This window comes from Myxocyprinus asiaticus, chromosome 5 (assembly GCF_019703515.2).
Source record: "Myxocyprinus asiaticus isolate MX2 ecotype Aquarium Trade chromosome 5, UBuf_Myxa_2, whole genome shotgun sequence".
NCBI classification, from domain to species: Eukaryota; Metazoa; Chordata; class Actinopteri; order Cypriniformes; family Catostomidae; genus Myxocyprinus; species Myxocyprinus asiaticus.
Genome location: NC_059348.1, coordinates 8,191,358 through 8,214,427, shown reverse-complemented (window position 1 = coordinate 8,214,427; position 23,070 = coordinate 8,191,358). Strand labels below are relative to the sequence as shown.

The following is a 23,070-nucleotide window of genomic DNA, read 5'->3' as shown; positions in this document are numbered from 1 at the left end:
GAAATTCACAAGGTAAATCATCATATAATGTGTAGCTGTGGTGCTTTCAATATAGCAAAGGGTGAATATAATTTACAGATCACTCCTTTTTGTTTTTATTTGCATTTTTCATACTGTCCCAACTTTTTGGAATTTAGGTTGTAGACTTAAGATACTCATCCTACAATGGGACAGGATGTTCCACTAGTCGTCCAACAACCAACTAGTGAGTTAAATGTTTTTAGCGGTGGTGCTTTTTATGGCTGGGTGCATTCATACAAATTTCCAGATTCTATTATGCACCTGGATCGGTATCGGCTCAGATACTGACATTTTTAGATGGATCAGGTATTGGTCCGACGAGCCTGATCCAAATCCGCTACTCTGTGTTAGTCATGTTCGTTACTGTCAAGCTCCAAAAATGACATAAAAGAACCATAAAAACACAACTGAAGTAGTTCATATAGGGTGACCATACGTCCTCTTTTTCCTGGACATGTCCTCTTTTTCGGACCTTAAAAAAAGTGTCCGGCTGGGATTTCTAAATTTGCGAAAATGTCCGGGATTCGGCTTTAGTTGCATTATGATGTGCATCTGGTCTAATTCTTCATTGTGTGTGTGCACATATTTTCATTGCTTTAACCCCTCTTTGTAATTCCCGCCTTCTCGCACACCAATTGGTCGATTATTAGAGGCTTGCAGCATCTATTAGCTAAATTCCTACCTGTCAATCTCTCTGTGAATGCGTGAAGCGCTGTTGTGTTCGGCATCGAACAGTTGCTTGACAGTAGCATCAAATGACAGCTGAGTGGAAACAATGCCCAAGCGAAAGTGCAAATTTACAGAAGATGTGCACAAAAAATTCCCATGCTTTCATCTAGGTCAAGATCCATGGGAAGCAGAATGTATGACACTTATGTGTCAGTTGCTAATAAAGGTACAAATGATTTAGAAGCACAAATTAGCTCTACACAGGGTCAGGGTCTTTTTGGAAAACCAGAATATGGTCACCCTAGTTCATATGACTCGTGCTTTTTATTCAAAGCCACTTGAAGACGTGCGATAGCTCTGTGAATCACAAAAGGCTGTGTTTAATAAGTAAATATATAAAATGCACGTGCAGCGCCAGCGCTTTATCGAATGGCGCTGCTGTGTTTACACACACACTCGTGGCTATTTTTGTTGTGCTGCATTGATAGGCTGAGCACTGGGGCAGGTGAATGCTCCTACATCGCGATCACGAATATTATCCATAACGAGCAAATTAAACATGAAACATGATTGTCACTAGAGGACGAAATGCAACTGTCGTATCCGCAGGTCGGGGATGGTGAAAAGGGTGTTTTCACCTCTCAGTCATTGACACACTTTGGGCACACCAAGATGGCCACTCGAACACTTCCGGTGGCTTCAGCTCCTGCTGGCAGTTTAACATTGCATCAGCAATCCAGTTCTATATATATATATATATATATATATATATCAGTGGTTCTGACAGCGCACGGTACGTTTGCGTGTAGTTACTATTGCATTTTAAATCATTATCATTTAAAGCATTGCTTGAGTACAAAGCATTTAACAATAAATTTAAATTTGAGTCATTATTGGACTGCTTTAAGCAGTTCTCGTTATTATGAACAGTACACGGTTTTATCTGTGAGGTGTTGTGGACAGATTAAAGGACAGTATTTTTATGGGATCTGTTGCTGATTCTTTATGGTGGGGTGTCTGACAGTGTCTGGATTGCTTTAGTAAACTGTTGAAGAAGAAAAAACTGTTGGATGTCATGAACTATGTTGTGCACTCCAAGCACTCCGATTAAATTGAAGCGAATCATTTTGTGCCCTACATTGGAGCATCTCTTATTTTAAACCTATTTATTTATTGTGTATTTAGCAGATTTCCTGTTGTATGGCTGCACTTACAGTCCGCATATCCCTAAGAAATGCATCCCTAACACATTCAGTTGTTCAATTGCGAACGGTTTGCTCCCTGGTTTTTACAGTGCGTTGTGGGAATTTTTAAGGAACAAACGTTTCAGTGCACTGTAATGGTTTTGTGATTGAGACAGTCCTAGAAATGGCTGACTGCCTGATCAGTGCCTTGACTACTGAACTAGGGAGCTGATTGAGTTGAACCCAGACAGGGTCCAAAATTAACTTTTTAGCCTACCAGCCAAGGTGGCTGGTGGATGAAAAAATGTACCAGCCAATCAGATTTCTTACCAGCAAATTTATTGATTGCATTTTAAAAATGGCAGACATTCAAGACAAATGAACAATACAGTTAATAAGTAAATAAAGTTTAAATGTGAACTCTTCTTTTAAAGAAGTGTATTATTTTACCGTTTATATAATATATATAAAATGAAGTACTCTTAAGTTATTTTTCGGATTATTCAAGGACAGTAAGTTCACTGGTTTTATCTTGGCTAGCCATTAAATTTGGCCTCCTGCACCGAATAGTCTCTTGGTGCCACAATGTAACAGCATTGGAGGGGTCATACTCCCTGATTTCTGGTGAAGAGAGCTGCACCATCATAAGGTCTGATAAGGTATCAGACTTTAAGTTTGACTGCCATTCACTTTTATCTTGTTTCATTATATTAAAGCTGCTTTCACAGTCTGCTGTGGATGCAGGCAGACAGAGGACAAGATCCACAAGGTCTAGAATAGCTAATCTTCTCACCACAATTGTACAGAGTGGTTATCTGAGTTACCGTAGACTTTGTCAGTTTGAACCAGTCTGGCCATTCTCTGTTGACCTCTCTCATCAATAAGGCATTTCCGCCCACGGAACTGCCGCTCACTGGATGTTTTTTGTTTTTGCCACCATTTGGAGTAAATTCTAGAGACTGTTGTGTGTGTGAAAATCTCAGGAGATCAGCAGTTACAGAAATACTCAAACCAGCCCATCTGGCACCAACAATCATGCCATGATCCAAATCACTGAGATCATATTTTTCCCCACACTGATTGTTGATGTGAACATTAACTGAAGCTCCTGACCCATATCTGAACACAAGACTGGCTGATTTGATAATCGCATGGATGATTGTTGGTGCCAGATGGGCTGGTCTGAGTATTTCTGTAACTGCTGATCTCCTGGGATTTTTACACACAACAATGCTTTCTGTGCTCTGCGGGCATGTTCTACTGCTGTGCTACATAGATAAAGTTCTTGCCACAGGTCTCAGCATAATGTGTCCCACCATCTGTTTTCCCTACGTTCAATGCATTTGACATTAGCAGCATTTGCATGAATTGACTTGCTTCTCATGAACTACGGTTTATTCAAAGAGTCATATTACGCATTAACGGTAAAAAAATTAGTGCCGCTAAACGAATTTTGCATTAACACGTTAACTTTGACAGCACTAATACATATATATATATATACACACAGGTGCTGGTCATATAATTAGAATATCATCAAAAAGTTGATTTATTTCACTAATTCCATTAAAAAAGTGAAACTTGTATATTATATTCATTCATTACACACAGACTGATATATTTCAAATGTTTATTTCTTTTAATTTTGATGATTATAACTGACAACTAAGGAAAATCCCAAATTCAGTATCTCAGAAAATTAGAATATTGTGAAAAGGTTCAATATTGAAGACACCTGGTGCCACACTCTAATCAGCTAATTAACTCAAAACACCTGCAAAGGCCTTTAAATGGTCTCTCAGTCTAGTTCTGTACGCTACACAATCATGGGGAAGACTGCTGACTTGACAGTTGTCCAAATGACGACAATTGACATGTTGCACAAGGAGGGCAAGACACAAAATGTCATTGCAAAAGAGGCTGGCTGTTCACAGAGCTCTGTGTCCAAGCACATTAATAGAGAGGCGAAGGGAAGGAAAAGATGTGGTAGAAAAAAGTGTACAAGCAATAGGGATAACCGCACCCTGGAGAGGATTGTGAAACAAAACACATTCAAAAATGTGGGGGAGAACCACTACGCACAGACGTATGCAAGACATGGGTTTCAGCTGTCGCATTCCTTGTGTCAAGCCACTCTTGAACAACAGACAGCGTCTGAAGCGTCTCGCCTGGGCTAAAGACGAAAAGGACTGGACTGCTGCTGAGTGGTCCAAAGTTATGTTCTCTGATGAAAGTAAATTTTGCATTTCCTTTGGAAATCAGGGTCCCAGAGTCTGGAGGAAGAGAGGAGAGGCACACAATCCACGTTGCTTGAGGTCCAGTGTAAAGTTTCCACAGTCAGTGATGGTTTGGGGTGCCATGTCATCTGCTGGTGTTGGTCCACTGTGTTTTCTGAGGTCCAAGGTCAACGCAGCTGTATACCAGGAAGTTTTAGAGCACTTCATGCTTCCTGCTGCTGACCAACTTTATGGAGATGAAGATTTCATTTTCTAACAGGACTTGGCACCTGCACACAGTGCCAAAGCAACCAGTATCTGGTTTAAGGACCATGGTATCCCTGTTCTTAATTGGCCAGCAAACTCGCCTGACCTTAACCCCATAGAAAATCTATGGGGTATTGTGAAGAGGAAGATGCGAAATGCCAGACCCAACAAAGCAGAAGAGCTGAAGGCCACTATCAGAGCAACCTGGGCTCTCATAACACCTGAGCAGTGCCACAGACTGATCGACTCCATGCCACGCCGCATTGCTGCAGTAACTCAGGCAAAAGGAGCCCCAACTAAGTATTGAGTGCTGTACATGCTCATACTTTTCATGTTCATACTTTTCAGTTGGCCAAGATTTCTAAAAATCCTTTCTTTGTATTGGTCTTAAGTAATATTAAAATTTTCTGAGATACTGAATTTGGGATTTTCCTTAGTTGTCAGTTATAATCATCAAAATTAAAAGAAATAAACATTTGAAATATATCAGTCTGTGTGTAATGAATGAATATAATATACAAGTTTCACTTTTTGAATGGAATTAGTGAAATAAATCAACTTTTTGATGATATTCTAATTATATGACCAGCACCTGTATATATATATATATATATATATATATATATATATATATATATATATATATATATATATATATATATATATATATATATATATATATATATATATGTGCTGTCAAAGTGTGTGTATATATATATATATATATATATATATATATATATATATATATATATATATATATATATATATATGTATATAAATATACACACTGGCGGCCAATGGTTTGGACTAATGTATAGATTTTGATGTTTCGGAAGAAAATTGGTACTTTAATTCATCAAAGTGTCATTCAGCTGATCAAAAGTACAGTCAGGGCATTACTGATGTAAAAAACAGCACCATCACTATTTGAAAAAAGTCATTTTTGATCAAATCTAGACAGGCCCCATTTCTAGCTGTCATCACTCCAACAAAAAAAAAAAAACAGCTTTCTCTAGAAACTCGTCAGTCAATCATTGTTTTGAGGAATGAAGGCAGGAATGAGGAATGATTTCATACAAAGGTGTACACTACTCTCTTCAAAGACAAAGGACAACTGGCTCTAACAAGGACAGAAGATGTGGAAGGCCCAGATATATAACTAAACAAGAGGATAAGTACATCAGAGTATCTAGTTTGAGAAATCGTCGCCTCACATGTCCCCAGCTGACAGCTTCATTGAATTCTACATGCTCAAAACCAGTTTCATGTACAACAGTAAAGAGAAGACTCAGGGGTGCAGGCCTTATGGAAAGAATTGCAAAGAAAAAGAAAAGGTTAGAGTGGGCAGAGAAACAGACATTGGACAACAGCTAATTGGAAAAGCGTGTTATGGATCTTAACCCCACTGAGATTTTGTGGGATCATCTAGACTGTAAGGTGTGTGAGAAGTGCCCGACAAGACAGTCACATCTATGGCAAGTGCTACAGGAAGCATGAGGTGAAATGTCACCTGAGTATCTAGACAAACTGACAGCTAGAATGTCAAGGATCTTCAAAGCTGTCATTGCTTCACGTGGAGGATTTTTTTGATGATAACACTTTGAAGTAGTTTAAGAAGTTCTGAAAAAAAAAATCAAATTATAATAGTAATTTTTCATGTTAATAATGTCCTGACTATACATTGTGATCAGTTAAATGCTACTTTGATGAATAAAAGTAACAATTTCTTTCCATAAGAGCAAAATCTGTACATTATTCCAAACTTTTGGCCGCCAGTGTGTATATATGTAAAATATATATATATATATATATATATCTTACTGAACACAGTTTTAGCACAATATGTGGACTTTTCAGGTGGTTCTTTACGCTTACTCACAATTGGCAAAATTTGCAACTTATGTCAATGTTGAATTTGCGATCTGGAATGATTTCACCATGACGCCATCTGACCAGGCTTAAATAAGGGCCAAATCACTTCCCATATTGATTCGAAATGCATCATTTCATCTTTAAATACGGGACGATCCCGTATTTTATGGGACAGGTGGCAACCTTAGCTCCAACGTTCTTTTGAGGGTGCACCCCCGTAGAACCGGGCCTGTCTGGATTTATGCTTCTGTTACAGATCATCAACATTAATGGCATTTCCAACAACAAGGGGATACTCTATAAATTAAGGAATCTTTTTTTTTTTGGCAGATCTGCTCCTCTAAATCACACAGCAATTGTGATTCACCCCTGCAGTGAAACCACCTCCTCAGCAATTCAACAAAACGTGGTGATTATTTTCATCATCCTACAAGTGAAGAAGAAAAAAAAACTCAAAGTGTTACCATTGAACTCTACTGGCATACTATTGCAAAAATGAATTTAGTTAAAGAGGAGAGTGAAGACATCAGTATTACAGAACCATGCAAAATGAAAAATGAAGATACTGAGGAACAAAGAGGTTGGTGTCCATTCTTGATTCTTCATAATGTCTGTTGAGGAACGTTAAGGTAACAAAGCTTCATACAGTTCACTAGATCTGGAGGCTGTTAGAAAATCATAGAAGTAGTAAAATTATAATTAAACAAATAATACCAGTATCTCCATGAATATTACAGAACCTTCAGCATGTTAAACATCACATAAAATAGATACTTGGCTGCTTACTACCTTCCATTAAATTGTTTATTTGATTTTCTTCTAATTTACTTGGTTCATTTTAGAATTGATAGAAGTAAAAGAGGAGAGTCAAGAAGTGAAAGAGGAGAGTCAAGAACTGAGGGATGTGGAGGAGAAAATTCATGATCATGCATTTTATAATTCTGTCACTGTTGAAGAATCTTTCAGTGGCTCAAAGCCTGAAAATAATTTCTCTCACAAAAGAACTCGAAGAACAAGAGCCAAAAATTCTTTGACCTACTCTCACTTTGGAAAGAGATTCACACAAAAAAGAAACCTTAACGCCCACTTAAAGCTTCACACTGGAGAGAAGCCTTTCACCTGCCTTCAGTGTGGAAAGAGTTTTGTGCATAAAAGAAATGTTCACCGTCACATGAGAATTCACACTGGAGAGAAGCCTTTCACCTGCCTTCAGTGTGGAAAAAGTTTTGCACATAAAATAAATCTTCACCATCACATGAGAATTCACACCGGAGAGAAGCCTTTCGCCTGCCTTCAGTGTGGAAAGAGTTTTGCACATAAAAGAAATATTGACCGTCACATGAGAATTCACACTGGAGAGAAGCCTTTCACCTGCCTTCAGTGTGGAAAGAGTTTTGCAAATATAAGAAATCTTCAGTATCACATGAGAATTCACACTGGAGAGAAGCCTTTCACCTGCTCTCAGTGTGGCAAGAGTTTCGTAGAGAAAAGAAACTTTAACACTCACTTAAAACTTCACACTGGAGAGAAGCCCTTCACATGCCTTCAGTGTGGAAAGTGTTTTGCACATAAAAGAAATGTTCACCGTCACATGAGAATTCACACCGGAGAGAAGCCTTTCTCCTGCCTTCAGTGTGGAAAGAGTTTTGCACATAAAGGAGATCTTCAGCATCACATGAGAATTCACACCGGAGAGAAGCCTTTCACCTGCTCTCAGTGTGGAAAGAGTTTTGTACAAAAAAGAAATCTTCACCATCACATGATAATTCACACTGGAGAGAGGCCTTTCACCTGCCTTCAGTGTGGAAAGAGTTTTGTACATAAAAGAAATCTTCACTGTCACATGAGAATTCACACTGGAGAAAAGCCTTTCACCTGCTCTCAGTGTGGAAAGAGTTTCATAGAGAAAGGAAACTTTAACACTCACTTAAAATGTCACACTGGAGAGAAGCCTTTCACCTGCCTTCAGTGTGAAAAGAGTTTTGCAAATAAACAAAATCTTCACCGTCACATGAGAATTCACACCGGAGAGAAGCCTTTCACCTGCCTTCAGTGTGGAAAGAGTTTTGCACATAAAAGAAATCTTCACCGTCACATGAGAATTCACACTGGAGAGAAGCCTTTCACCTGCTCTCAGTGTGGAAAGAGTTTCACACAAACAAGCCATCTAACACTTCATCTGCGCTCTCACTCTGGATTTAAGCCATTTAACTGATCAGTGTGGCAAAACATTTTCAAGAGTATCACTACTAAAGCTACACATGACAAGTCACAAATGAGAAACCTCACCTGTGTTCTTTTTGTGGAAAGAGTTTCATTACATCATCAATCCTGAAATCACATGAGAGAGTGCATACTGAAGAGAAGCCGTACCACTGTACTTCATGTGGGAAGAGTTTCAGCCATTTAAGTAATCTACACAATCATCTAAAAAAGCATTGTCCAAAGTTGTCAAAATGAACAAAGTTAATTCCAGGTACATCACTTTTTGTGTTGTAACTAATGCTGTCAAAATAAATAGTTTGATTAATTGAAAATGTTTACCATGTTAATTTTCTTATTCATGATGTTACCAAAGTAACCAAGTTGCCAAGTTATCATGAGCTACCAATTTTCACAGATACTGACATTTCATTCTACTCCGTGTGAATTTTAAACACTGGTTGGAGTAGGGCAAAACCTTTGCGATGTGTCCGGTGGAGACATTACACTGATGTACACACCACAAACAAATACAACAGTGATTCTGTGTCAATGATCAAGTGATGGAGACAGGACCTCCTACATAACAAACACAAATGACAAATATAAAGTACTTCACGTCCTTTGTAAGTCGTAAACAAACACTTTTGTCACGCAATGCCTTCATTTTACACTGAGACAAGTGGATATTTCAAGATTAGAATTGCAGCTCCAACTTAATGAACTCCTTAAGGTGAGTTTTGGCATTTGTGATAACATGAGCATATCTTTGTTGTGGTGATGGTCATTTGCAGGGTGATTCTGTATTTACTGGCTCATATGACCTCAGTTTCTAAGTATACATTTTTATATCAGTGCTGAAATATATCAGTGTCTACTGTATAATTCCATGTAAACATCTGTGTGAAAATGCCTTTTATTTTGCCTATCGTGTCCGTGCGTGACTTTGCATTTGACAGCTGTGGCGCGTTTTTCTCATGGACAACAGAGAACAAACTTAAATAAGCCTAACGCTTCCAAATACAGCGATAAGGTGCAGTTTTCCGTACTGTACAGAACTAATAATCTAAATTCTTTTACCACTGAAAACTCAACTAAGAATCCATTCAGGACTTTAAAACGCTGTGAAATAACAACAGTAGGCATTAATAAAGCATGATCCTGCTTCATTTATTCCGCATTAGATATGATTGGTCCTGTAGAGTATTGTTAACATTTTTCACTGTAATTACTAGAAACTGGTTTCTAAACTTCTAATTGACAGATACGTTGAAATCTGACAAGTGTCCTTAAAGTGATAGTTCACGTTATTCTCTGCTGTTGCATTGAAGAAAGGAAGTCATACAGGTTTGGAACAACATGAGGGTGAATGATGAAAGAATTTCCAATAATGATAATTATTATTAAATTATTATTATTAGTATGTAATACATGTTAAATGTGTATTATGTAATGGAATATTATAAAAATTCCATTGTTACATGTGTAAGTAACTATTTACTCGCTACTTCAGTATTCTTTTAATTGGATACTTTTTTTTACTGTTACTCAAGTAATTATAAACATTACTACTTTTACTTGAGTATTATTTTTTTAAAGTAATTGTATTTGAGTACAGTTTTTGACTACTCTACCCTCCTCTGCTAGCAACCCACAGTAAGTCATTTTAATGAAAGATACTATAATTATTAATAGATAATATGAAATTCTTATGTTGAACATGGTATTATATTTTTATTTAGCTATAGTCAAGCTTTACTTAGATAAATGGATACTGTTGTCTGCTGAGTTGCTATTTTTCTCATTAGACAATAAACTACAGATTTAATATATTTCAGCTGTAACACACTCTACCAGGAGCCCCACAAAGGATTTCAAGGTGAGATGGCCTGAGCTGTACAGGCAGGAAGAGGTATTAACAAAAAAGAAGTGGTTGAAGTAAGGTACTGGTTACATTGGTTTCATACATGTGCAAAAAACAAACAAACAAATGAGACTGTTGACAAATTCTTAGTCATTATAGGGGATTGCTCCCTCTTATGGCTTTTCCCTAGGAAGAGTTGATCATGGCTCAGTTATATACACTATATTGCCAAAAGTATTCGCTCATCTGCCTTTAGACGCATATGAACTTAAGTGACATCCCATTCTTAATCCATAGGGTTTAATATGACGTCGGCCCACCCTTTGCAGCTATAACAGCTTCAACTCTTCTGGGAAGGCTTTCCACAAGGTTTAGGAGTGTGTTTATGGGAATTTTTGACCATTCTTCCAGAAGCGCATTTGTGAGGTCAGACACTGATGTTGGACGAGAAGGCCTGGCTCGCAGTCTTCGCTCTAATTCATCCCAAAGGTGCTCTATCGGGTTGAGGTCAGGTCTCTGTGCAGGCCAGTCAAGTTCTTCCACACCAAACTCGCTCATCCATGTCTTTATGGACCTTGCTTTGTGCACTGGTGTGCAGTCATGTTGGAACAGGAAGGGGCCATCCCCAAACTGTTCCCACAAAGTTGGGAGCATGGAATTGTCCAAAATCTCTTGGTATGCTGAAGCATTCAAAGTTCCTTTCACTGGAACTAAGGGGCCAAGCCCAGCTCCTGAAAAACAACCCCCCACCATAATCCCCCCTCCACCAAACTTCACAGTTGGCACAATGCAGTGAGACAAGTACCGTTCTCCTGGCAACCGACAAACCCAGACTCATCCATCAGATTGCCAGATGGAGAAGCGTGATTCGTCACTCCAGAGAACGCATCTCCACTGCTCTAGAGTCCAGTGGCAGAGTGCTTTACACCACTGCATCCGATGCTTTCCATTGCACTTGGTGATGTATGGCTTGGATGCAGCTGCTCAGCCATGGAAACCCATTCCATGAAGCTCTCTATGCACTGTTCTTGAGCTAATCTGAAGGCCACATGAACTTTGGAGGTCTGTAGCGATTGACTCTGCAGAACGTTAGCGACCTCTGCGCACTATGCGCCTCAGCATCTGCTGACCCCGCTCTGTCATTTTACATGGCCTACCACTTCGTGGCTGAGTTGCTGTCATTCCCAATCGCTTCCACTTTGTTATAATACCACTGACAGTTGACTGTGGAATATTTAGTAGCGAGGAAATTTCACGACCGGACTTGTTGCACAGGTGGCATCCTATCACAGTACCACGCTGGAATTCACTGAGCTCCTGAGAGCGGCCCATTCTTTCACAAATGTTTGTAGAAGCAGTCTGCATGCCTAGGTGCTTCATTTTATACACCTGTGGCCATGGAAGTGATTGGAACATCTGAATTCAATTATTTGGATGGGTGAGCGAATACTTTTGGCAATATAGTGCATGTACTTGAGTTCGCTGGTCAGAGTTATCCATACCAAAGGAGGAGCTACTCATGAGAAGTCTGCTGACATAATGTGATTCTTGAATCAGATAATTCTGTGTGTTACATTACTATGAACTACACAAGCCTGGAATTTTAGCCACAATATGCTTAACAGTAACAACTGGATAAAATCAAATCCTGCCATACATTTTTTTCCTGTTGAATGTCTGTTTTGCTCTGACAAACATCACAGTATGCCAGTTATAGGGATTTCATGGTGACATTAATAATAACATGAATTTTTCCATTTGGCATAAAGCCCAAAGTATATTTCAGTTTTGATGTGAACGCTAAGCATCTGTGTACAGTCAAATGCAAGCCTTTCAAATTATACTCTATCTGACTGTGCACACAGAAGCAGGGGGTTGGCGCATGCATGCTACAACTGCTATAAGACATCAGACTCTTTCTCTTCAGAAGTTTAGACCCTTAAAGATGTCTTTAAATTCCTTCAGACTCGAGTTAAACAAATGCAGGTATCCTCTGACCTCCTCATACACATGTTCTTGATCTGCAATGGCTCAAATGTGAGTGTTGCCACATTGTGGACCAACTCATTCGTGCAAATAATTCCAGGCGCATGCGTGTTCTGTGCGTTTAAAGATGCACGGTTAGGAAAATTGAGCTGCGTGCGTTCAGTGCATGCGTACTTTGCTGATGGGCTTAAGATGTGGTAGGTCTTGTGTATGTATAACCAGACAGATTTGGAATATGAAAACGAATCATGATTGCTTTATCACAGACTGAATATGTTCATCTTTGAAGAGAGTGTCCTGAAGGCCCTAATCTTTTTCCTGGGAGAAAATGCTGATGACCTCATCAAAGGAGTACCTTGTAAGTTTCAACAGTGGGTTGGATGTCAGCATATCCTATTGTTTTAGACACACAGCAGTGTAATTAATTGCCTGTGTTGATTTATTAGGCATAAAAAATCCTGAATGGAAACAGAGAAAATTCAGATACTCACCGAAATATGTCTTGAAAATTGATGTGCTTGGTTGAGGAGGATGAGCTGATGTTTCCTGTAAGAAAAAATGCAATTAAAGCTAATGGTTTTTAATGGAAATAAATGTTGACAGAATGCCCTATGTGACGTATTTCCACGCTGCAGTAGTATGTGTTCCAGGTGTACAGTAGTTGGTGACGAATAGTAAAAGCAGCCATTTCAGCCTTCATAAAACTGGACCATTGTGATCTTCAACACCTCTTTTCTGCATTTAAATAGGCCATGTATAACAGTAATAAGTTTTCACTCTACAACAAGGGTTTCATTTAAGCTCTCCATGGTCTTGTCCGTGTCTGCCACTATTTGTTTAAGTAGAATTAAATCACACGCCGATATAATTGGCTTGACATAATTGAGCCCATAAACATGCACACCAATATGCTGATTACTCCCAAACATCAGCTTATTAAAAAAACTTGACAAAGCAATAAAACTGTGTTTACATCACATTTTAAATGATCGCGTTATTCTCTGCTTTTGATGTGAAACTGTGAAGCGGCGTGCGTATAACACGTGCGTGCACTGGATAAGGCGAAATGCTAAATCGGGCTATTGGGCAAAAATCTACCTATGTCGACTGGTTTATTCTTATGCCTTTTATGACATTACACTGATAAAGGAACACCATTTATTGCATTTACATGACCACATGTGTTGTTGGCTTATTTAGCATAATGAGTGTAAGAACGTGCATGTAAATGCACTCATTAATAGAAGTGCACACCGATTAGCTTTAATCGGTTTTTAAAAGATTTTTTTAATAAAATGTTCATGCTCTTTTAGTACTCTAAAGTGAGCAAATTGGCCTTTCATAGCTTGCAAAACTGTTTGGAAAAAGGTATTGGAAAAGTACTCTATGACTGAGTACTAGCACTCCCAACTGTTAATGTATTATGATTTGACTCTGTGCATTTTGTAATTATGATGGCATTAGGCAGGGTATTGTGTATTTACGAAACGAGAATTGATCTTTCTGTGTTCCCTTATGCCCCTCCTATGTTACGTTATATTTACGGAAACCCCGTAGATTGATAGTTACTGCTGTTTTTGAATAAACAACAAGCACCTGGTCAATGAACACTCTCGTCTCCCGTGTATTTCTTAGGAAATATAAGAGAAGTATATAACAAAATTGGCGACGAGGACCTTTCGTTCTCATGTTAGCCTTTGATGTTTTTTAAAATGGTCAGTATTGTAAGACTATAGATGTTCGCGGCACGAGTCCTCCGCCCGGCCACGCTATCCCCATGAGAGAGAGAGCGTGTGTGAATGCACGGCAGCTCCGTACACAACAGTGACAGTCCAAACGAAAAGAGCAGTCTTCTCTGCAAGGAAATAGAGTGAAAGACAGGAAAACAAGTCGACGACGCAACGTGGATTGAGTGCAGGGAGAAATCATAAGAGCTGACGAACGGAAACAAAGAGGGGAGTGAGTAAAAAGAAAAATGTCTGCATTGGTTGTATTGGACCGTTTGATGAATCAATAGAACAGAGGAGTGCTTACACCGAACATTTTGACTACTTTGTGCTGGCAAACGAAGCACAAATGTTTGTGCCGACATTTTTAAGTGTCATGTGTGTGAAAACATTTAATTTGTTGCGGAGTTTAACACAGTCAGAGAAACCAGGTGACAAATCATATCAGGAAATAGTGGGTTTACTAAGGACCACTAGAGATTCCGGTTCCATAAAAGAAATCAGCAAGATGGTGAATCAATTTCACAATTTGTGGCTGTGTTGAAACGATTGTCCGAACATTGTGAGTTTGGCCATCACTGAGTGACACCATACATGACAGGCTTGTCTGTGGCCTCCGTAGTGAAGCTGTACAAAAGCGACTGCTAACTTAAAGTAACTTAACATTACAGAAGGCCATCGAGACCAGTACGTCAATGGAAATGGCCACCAAGGAAGCACAACAACTAAGTGCATCCACCCAAGTACACAAGGTGTATTCTGATTCAAAGAACAAATCAACCTCAGATAAGCCATGTTATCGCTGTGGAAAAGCGGGTCACCAACCTGGGGATTGTTGGTGTAAGGACATGAACTGCAGAAATTGTGGCAAGAAAGGTCACATTGAACGTGCCTGCAAAAACAAAAAGACACAACCAAGCAAAAATACTGGACCTAAAAAGAAAAATTACCAGAAATTTAAACAAAAGCATGTGAACCAAATGGAAAATGCCCAGCACACACAGAGTGATTCTGGATCTGAGGAAGAGGATGCCTTATGTGTTTTATCTGTTTCAGCAGATGAATGGGGCTATTGGGTGACTCTTCTTTTAGAAGGGAAACCAGTGCGAATGCAGGTGGACACAGGAGCTGCGGTATCTCTGGTGTCAGAGACAACATACAAAGAAACGCTACCGCCTCTCACACCCCAGCCATCCAAAATTACATTGAAGACCTATACAGGTGAGACAGTTCCTGTTAAGGGGGATAATTGAGGTGACAGTTGAACTAAATATGCAGAGGAGGAAATTACCATTGTACATTACTGAAGGCAACCACCCATCTTTGTTTGGGAGGACTTGGCTGGAAAAGATTAAGCTTAATTGGCAAGAGGTCCATCTGGTCAGCGAAAACACGAAACTCCAAGGGATCCTAAACAAGTACTCTGATGTGTTCGGTGATGAACTCGGGAGTATGAAGGACATCACGGTGAAACTGATGGTGAAACCAGGCAGTAAACCAAAGTGTTTGAAAGCTAGACCTGTAGCGTACGCAATCAAACCCAAGGCTGAAGCTGAATTAGAGAGACTGCGACCAGTACACGTGAGTGAATGGGCCACACCAATTGTGCCAGTCATAAAAAAAAGACGGGTCCCTTCGACTCTGCAGAGATTTTAAGGTGACTGTTAACCTGGTTCTGACCACAGAGCAATATCCCCTGCCTCATATTGAGGATCTCTTTTCTGGTCTGGCTGGGGGTCAAAGGTTCAGTACAATAGACTTGTGCCAAGCATACTTACAGATGCACGTTGACTCAAGCTCTCAAGAACTCCTTACTATTGTAACCCATATGGGAATGTATCAGTATCAGAGACTTCCTTTTGGGATTACCTCAGCCCCAGGACTGTTCCAAAGAGTGACGGATCAAATTCTTAGTGGGCTGACCGGGGTACATTGTTACCTCGACGATTTGCTAATTACTGGAAAAGATGAGCAAGAGCATTTGAGTAACCCGGAAGCCACTTTGCAGAGACTGCAGAGCTTTGGACTGAAAGTTAGGAAGGACATGTGTGAGTTTTTCTGCCCTTCGGTAGAGTACTTGGGTCACTTGATTGATAGTTCTGAACTTCATAAAGCAACCTCAAAAGTGAAGGCAATAGTTGAAGCTCCATCTCCACAAAATGTGAGTCAGCTTCGGTCCTTTTTGGGGCTCTTGACTTATTATGCAAAGTTTGTGCCAAATCTAGCAAATAGGCTGAAGCCACTGCACAAACTACTGAACAAATCCAAAAGTGGGAGTGGACCAAACAATGTGAGGAGTTTTTCAACGAGGTGAAAACAGCCTTAGCCCAGTCTGAAGCCATTACCCATTTCAACCCAGGTCTGCCAGTACAGCTGGCATGTGATGCGTTACCCTATGGTGTGGGTGCGGTGGTGTCACGCATCATGCCATCAGGTGAAGAAAGACCCGTCACTTTCGCATCACGAACCTTGAGCAAGGCAGAATGTAATTATGCTCAAATTGAGCGTAAGGCACTTGCTATTGTGTTCGGGGTGAAGAAATTTCATCAATTCGTGTTTGGAAGGCGATTTACACTTTTAACAGACCACAGACCTCTCACCTCCATCTTTGGCACACACTCAGGTATTCTTTCACTTGCAGCCACGAGAATGCAACGTTGGGCCCTACTTCTGTCTACGCATCAGTATGATATCAAATACAGAAGATCGGAACATCATGCAAATGCTGACGGGCTCTCTCAACTTCCGTTGCCCACTGCACACCCAGAACCAGCAAAAGTGGACATTTTTTACTTCAAGGAGGTAGACAATTCCCCCATAACTGCAGCTCAGGTGAAAAACCATACACGTACTGACCTGGTGATGTCCAAGGTTTTGGACCTTGTCCTTAGAGGGGAAGTGGGAGAAATGTCACCGCTTCTAAGGCCTTATGTGATCAGAAGAAATGAGCTAACAGTAGAATCTGGATGTCTATTGTGCGGCTCAAGGGTCATTATTCCACCACCACTGAGAAAACAAGTACTGGAGGAACTTCATTCTGGACATTGTGGTGTGGTTCGGATGAAGGAAATCGCCTGTAGCTACCTTTGGTGGCCAGGTGTAGATTCGGAGATTGAGGAAAAAGCCAAATCGTGCTGTGCATGTCAAAAGCAGAGAAATACCCCTCAACCAGCCCCACTACACCCATGGCAATGGCCTGAGGAGACTTGGGTGAGAGTCCATATAGATTTTGCAGGGCCGTTGGAAGACCACATGTTCTTAGTTCTTCTTGATACCCACAGCAAATGGCCAGAGGTTGAGGTAATGAAAGGCATTTCATCCATGAAAACTGTGGAAGCCCTTCATTCAATTTTTGGTCATTTTGGCCTGCCTCAGCAACTTGTCAGCGACAATGGACCCCAGCTGGTCTCCGAGGAGTTTGAGGCTTTCATGAAGGCAAACGGAATCCAACACATTTGATCAGCAGATTATCACCTGTCCACTAATTGTCTTGCTGAGCAATTTGTCCAGACAATGAAGCAAGCTCTAAAGTCGACACAGGGTAAAGGATCACTTAACCAACGCCTCAACACTTTTCTACTACCGCCTACAGAAACACACCTCATGCCACCACTAAGGTGTCTCCCACCACTGTTAAAGAGACAACTTCACACTCGTCTGGACTTGTTGAGGCCCCTGAAAACAAAACAAAAACTGTTCAAGCTCAACAACATATGCAGGTGGAACGACATCTAAAAGTACAGACCGGTCCAGTGTCTTACACTGTCGAGCTCGCTGATGACCATCTCATCTGGAGAAGGCATGTAGATCAGTTACTAGCTACAAATTCATGTGACAACTTGGGAGAACAAGTGACGGCAGATCCTTACCTGGAAATTGTGCCGCACTACCATCATTTCTCTGAGCATTCATCAACACCATCCATGGAGAATGAACTGACTGAGAGTTTGCAAAGTCATGAGAAAGGCTATATTTAAGCGCAGGTCAGCCTGTGCCTTTGCCAAACCAGTCCCCTGTGAAAGAGACTGTAACTGTGAATGTGCCTACAGTTCGGCCATATCCTAAGAGAGAACGACGACCTCCAAATAGACTGACACTTTAGTCAAGTGACTAACCCTCAACATTGGGGCAGAATAGTCTTCCCTCTTTTCCTAGCTTGGTTAAAAAAAATAAAAATTATTATTGTTATTTTCTGAGTAATGCAAGTTTGCATATACATATGAAGCTTAAAAAGAAAATGTTACTGTTGAAGTAATATGTTTTTTGTTGTTGAATCAATGCTTTATTTTCTTTACTACTTTGAAAGTGGGGGGAAGGGATATGTTGTGTATTTACGAAACGAAAATTGATCTTTCTGTGTTCCCTTACGCCCCTCCTGTGTAACATTATATGTACGGAAACTCCGTAGATTGATAGTTAGTGCTATTTTGGAATAAATGACAAGTACCTGGTCAATGAACACTCTCGTCTCCTGTGTATTTCTTAGGAAATATAAGAGAAGTATATAACACAGGGGTACTCAAAGTTCCAAGAGGTCCGGTCTCTACATTTCCTTCCCAATAAAATACCGGATAATAACATTTACAGTAGCTTACATGGTGTCAGTAGTTACTGTATATGGCAAGGAAATTATGTATCTTTTCTTGAATAGTTTTTTATAACCTGCCATGATGGTAGCAATAATACTTTGTAAAAAAAAAAAAAAAAAAAAAAGAGAAAGTCAAAATAGTCTCTTCAAAACTGGACAGGGATGAGGACATTGGGAGCCAAGAGACAGCTAATGTAGTGGGGTCTGAGAGATCTTTTCTATCAAAAGATTAAAATATTTCATCAAGACTTCATCTATCGAGAGCACTTGGATATGACTATTAAAAGATAAGATCAACAGTTTGTTTTAAAGCTGAATGACAGCAGTCCAGTTTTGTGTTGAAATATTTTTACATTCAGAATATATATGTATGGGACATACAGTGGGTGTCCTTTCAGAATAGGCTCTCTACCACCTAGATCACCGCAAGAATGAGTCATTAGCAGCTCTAAACCGCTAAGGGGCGCTATAACCATAGAATTTCAACAGGCCAGAGCTGAACGCCTCCTGAGCTCTTACTCCTAAAGTAACAACCATTCATAATCTGACAAGACTATCATATTGTGAGCATGATGCAAGTTTACATGGCATTAACGTTGACTGATAATGTGCACCATTTCACACCGAATAAAGAAACCTGATTTGAACATAAAGATGCTCTCTACTGATATCACAACTTAATATCTCAAATTGATAGCACTGTGTGAAGCTGAGCTGATCATATTGTTTTTGAACCAGATCGAATCTCCTACCTCGGTAAGTTTTTTGTTTTGTTTTGCGTCATTCTGCCGTTCAAGTTAATTATACCACTTATTTTCATCTGTACAAGGATACCAACATTATGTAGTAAGTTTATTCAGAACTCAGCCCCAGTTAAACTGTAACACCATAGAATTACGTAGAGGCAATGATCCACACTATTGTGAACTACACTCACGCTATTGAAGGCTACTGTATAATGTAATTAAGTTGAATAATAAACATTATCATGTAATAATGAAAGCTGCTGCCCTTTGCGACTGTATCGCCAATGATTTCACCTTTATAACACAATCGTGGCAACAAATATAAGTTAAATACCATGTAAAAATATATACAGTATAATATGAACAAATGACAAACAGTGATCTTACAGGACACAGTGTCAGCAGCAGCCACAGAGCAAAATGACTTTTCGTGAATCTGCTGGATGTAGTTTACTTTCTACATGTATCCAAACAGACAATAAGAAAAGTAAAACTGGTCTCGAACCCGCGATTAATAGGAAAAGACAGTATCAGTTGATGTGAGCGCACAGACCCTGAACTATCAATCCACATGTTACAAAGAACTTTCAGTTTCAGATTCTCACGTGTGAGAATTTAACGTTTTCACATGGCGGTTCTCACCGCGGTAGTAAGGCTCAATCTGGTTGCTTACACACTGTAGGAGGCCTTTTGACAGATTAAAAATACTATAAGTGGGGTGGTCACATGACGCCACGCAAGAAACAGACGTGTGAGCTATGAGCTCTGCACACTTTGCTAAATTTTTTATTATTTGCATGTTATAGTCTGGTGAAATTTGATAAACCCAGTTACACATTTGCTCTTTGAGGCAAAACATGGCAAAGAAGTCAAAATTCTTGGGCTCTGGAGACATTAAAAGACACTTATGTGTTCAGGATGAAAGCCCTGACAGGCCTACAGACCGGGGACTCGACTTGGATTGCACGGCAGGAGAGGTGATCCAGCGTCAGTTGTCCAACATGTCGGTGATGTTGACGAAGGTTCTTGCTGACTTGGAGGATCTCACTGTAATACGTCGATCGATTATGCCGATGGAAATAAAATTCTCTGATTTAGAGAGTGTCTGATGTTGAGAGACGAATCGATTGTCTGGAATCTTTGGAGAGGGAATTAACCCCTAATCCGCCCACAACCAAAGTTGATTTGAAACATCTCCTTGAAAAGATTTGAAGATCTTGAGAATAGAAGCCACAGGAATAACGTTCAAATTGTTGGAATTCCTGAGCATGAGGAGGGCAGAAATATGGTGAAATTCCTAGACGAGCTTTTCCCGAGTCTGCTCGACATAACAGGCCACAAGCTGGAAATCGAGCGAGCTCACAGAGTCCCAGCTTACAGATTTGCTGAGGGAGACAGGCCCCGATCGATTCTGGCCAGATTTCTGAGATCATCCGATAAAGATCTTGTGTTGCGCCAGGCGAGGAGCAAAGGGAAGCTTTCTTGGAAGAACCATAATATTTTCTTGTTCCCGGACTTTGCGAGTTCGACTAGAGAGAAATGCGATCGGTTCAAGGAATGTAAGAAACTCTTACATCAGCGAAAGATCACTTTTGCTCTGATGTTTCCGGCCAAACTGAGAATAGAAACGAAGGACGGTCGCAAAGTATTTACGTGTCCCAATCAGGCAATGTCTTTTATTGAATCAGTGGGTGAGTAAACCATTGGGTGTTTTTCATATGAGTGGGTCGACTCACTGTACTTACTCTGGCTTTTGAGGAAGCTGGGCGTCATTTTGGTTTCTTTTTTCTTTTTGCGTTGGCTCTGCCAAGCAGCTGGAGCCTGTTTTGTGAATAACACTTTTCCTTAAAGAAACTTTTGCATTGACGAAAGATTACTTTTGAATTGAAGTTCCCGGCCAGTTTGGGAGTGGACACTTCGAATGACCGCAAAATATCTACATGCTCACACAAAGGATGTCTTTTATAAATTTGATGGATTGTGTAAGTCATGGTATATACTTTTATGCGGCCTCCGAGTGAATTGACTCGACCATCCGGGGAACCGGGATGCCGGTTTTGTTTCTTTTTGTATTGGTTCCGCCTACCGACTGGAGCTTGTTCTATTGAATAACACTCCTTTGGAACAGCTGTGGATTAATCTGTTCATTTTTCATGTTTATTCCTCCTGCTGGCTGGAGTTTGTTTTGTTGAGTATTTTTACGAGACATCGGAATGATTACGTCATCCGCTGAACTCATAACAGCTGGCTCACTGAACATTCGTTTGTCTGTCTGAGGAATCTGAATGGTTTTATATCAGCTGGAATTTGTTTTGTGGAAGATCACACCTTTGAGACAGTTCTGTGAATGAATCTACACATTCTTTGTGTTCATTCTTCCTGTTGGCTGGGGTTTATTTTACAAATTTGTGAGGCAAAATTGAGCAATCCGATGGCAAAGATGTCATGGGGGCTAGTGGGCGTTCATGGACCTTTTGAGTATAGAGGGATTGTCGCCGGTTGGCGCTTTTGTGCGCGGGGTTAATACGCACGTTTTTTTTTCTTTTTTCTGTTTGTTTTGTTTGGGGGGAAGTTCCAGGTTTGATTGTTTCACTAATGGGGAATGTGGTCTCTATAATTTTGTTTTTGACACAATTTATTTTTTCTACTATATCAAAATGTCAAATGTTAATATGAGTGGATTGTCTCTATCCACATGGAATGTAAATGGGTTGGGGCACCCCATAAAAAGAAGGAAGGTTATTACTTTTCTTAAACGTAAGAAATATGATATAGTGTTTCTTCAAGAAACACATCTCTCCCCGCAGGAAGCTGAAAAAATTGGGAAGATATGGAGTGGACATGTTTTTTTAGTGCTGGCTCAAGTAAGAATAGGGGAGTCATTATATTGATTAATAAACATCTATAATTCAAATGTCTCAAACAGACTAAAGATAAATTAGGGAGAGTCATTATTGTTTTAGCTGAAATTCAAGGGCAAAGGTTGATTTTGGCTAATATTTACGCACCTAACGCTGATGATCAGGGCTTTTTTATAGATCTTGAAGGGATGCTGCAAACCGCTGGCACCCCTCATGATATAATATTGGGAGGAGACTTTAATCTTTTGATGGATTCAGTCCTTGATCATAGTGAAGCAAAAGTAAGCCCCCTAGATCAACATTGATGCTTCACAGGATGTGTAAAAATCTTGGTCTTATGGATATTTGGAGACTTTTGAACCCATCTGGTAGAGACTATACATTTTTTTCATCAGTCCCTAAGATTTATTCTAGAATAGATTTTTTTTATATCCAAGTCCCTCATTTCATCTGTTGTGGATTGCTCAATTGGAAACATCTTAGTCTCAGATCACGCCCTGGTGAGTTTAGAGGTGGTGCCACATGCGGAGAAAAAGAAATTTTGCAAAATCCCGATTTCCAACAAATGTTAAAGACTGAAATCAATGTTTATATGGAGACCAACTGGTCCTTAGTATCCTCTGTAGGCATGGCTTGGGAGGCACTTAAGGCAGTTCTTAGGGGTTGGATCATATAGTATGCCTCATTCACCAAAAACTCCAAAGCACAAGCACTTGTGGTGTTGGAAGGAAATATTAAAAGTGCAGAGGCAGAGCTGAAGCGCCGTATGTCATCTGATGGCCTCAGAGAAGTGACCCGATTGAAATATAGATATAATACTATTTTTGTCACAGAAAGTGGAGTTTTGGTTATTCAGGGCAAGAC

General features: G+C 39.9%; 2 protein-coding genes across 2 annotated transcripts in view; both read left to right on the top strand.

Annotated features, from left to right (window-relative positions):
• The window catches only part of LOC127440755 (gastrula zinc finger protein XlCGF57.1-like), a 139,892-nt gene that overhangs the window by 2,611 nt on the left and 114,211 nt on the right, over window positions 1-23,070 (top strand). The window lies entirely within an intron of this gene.
• Window positions 1-23,070, top strand: part of LOC127440559 (uncharacterized) — a 60,170-nt gene that overhangs the window by 2,643 nt on the left and 34,457 nt on the right. Inside the window, 6 exon segments of the mRNA XM_051697232.1 lie at window positions 6,563-6,812; window positions 7,075-8,440; window positions 12,551-12,642; window positions 15,068-15,232; window positions 15,321-15,592; window positions 16,244-17,446. Of these exon segments, the coding sequence (XP_051553192.1) occupies window positions 6,728-6,812; window positions 7,075-8,440; window positions 12,551-12,642; window positions 15,068-15,232; window positions 15,321-15,592; window positions 16,244-17,446 (3,183 nt within the window). The 5' untranslated portion in view covers window positions 6,563-6,727.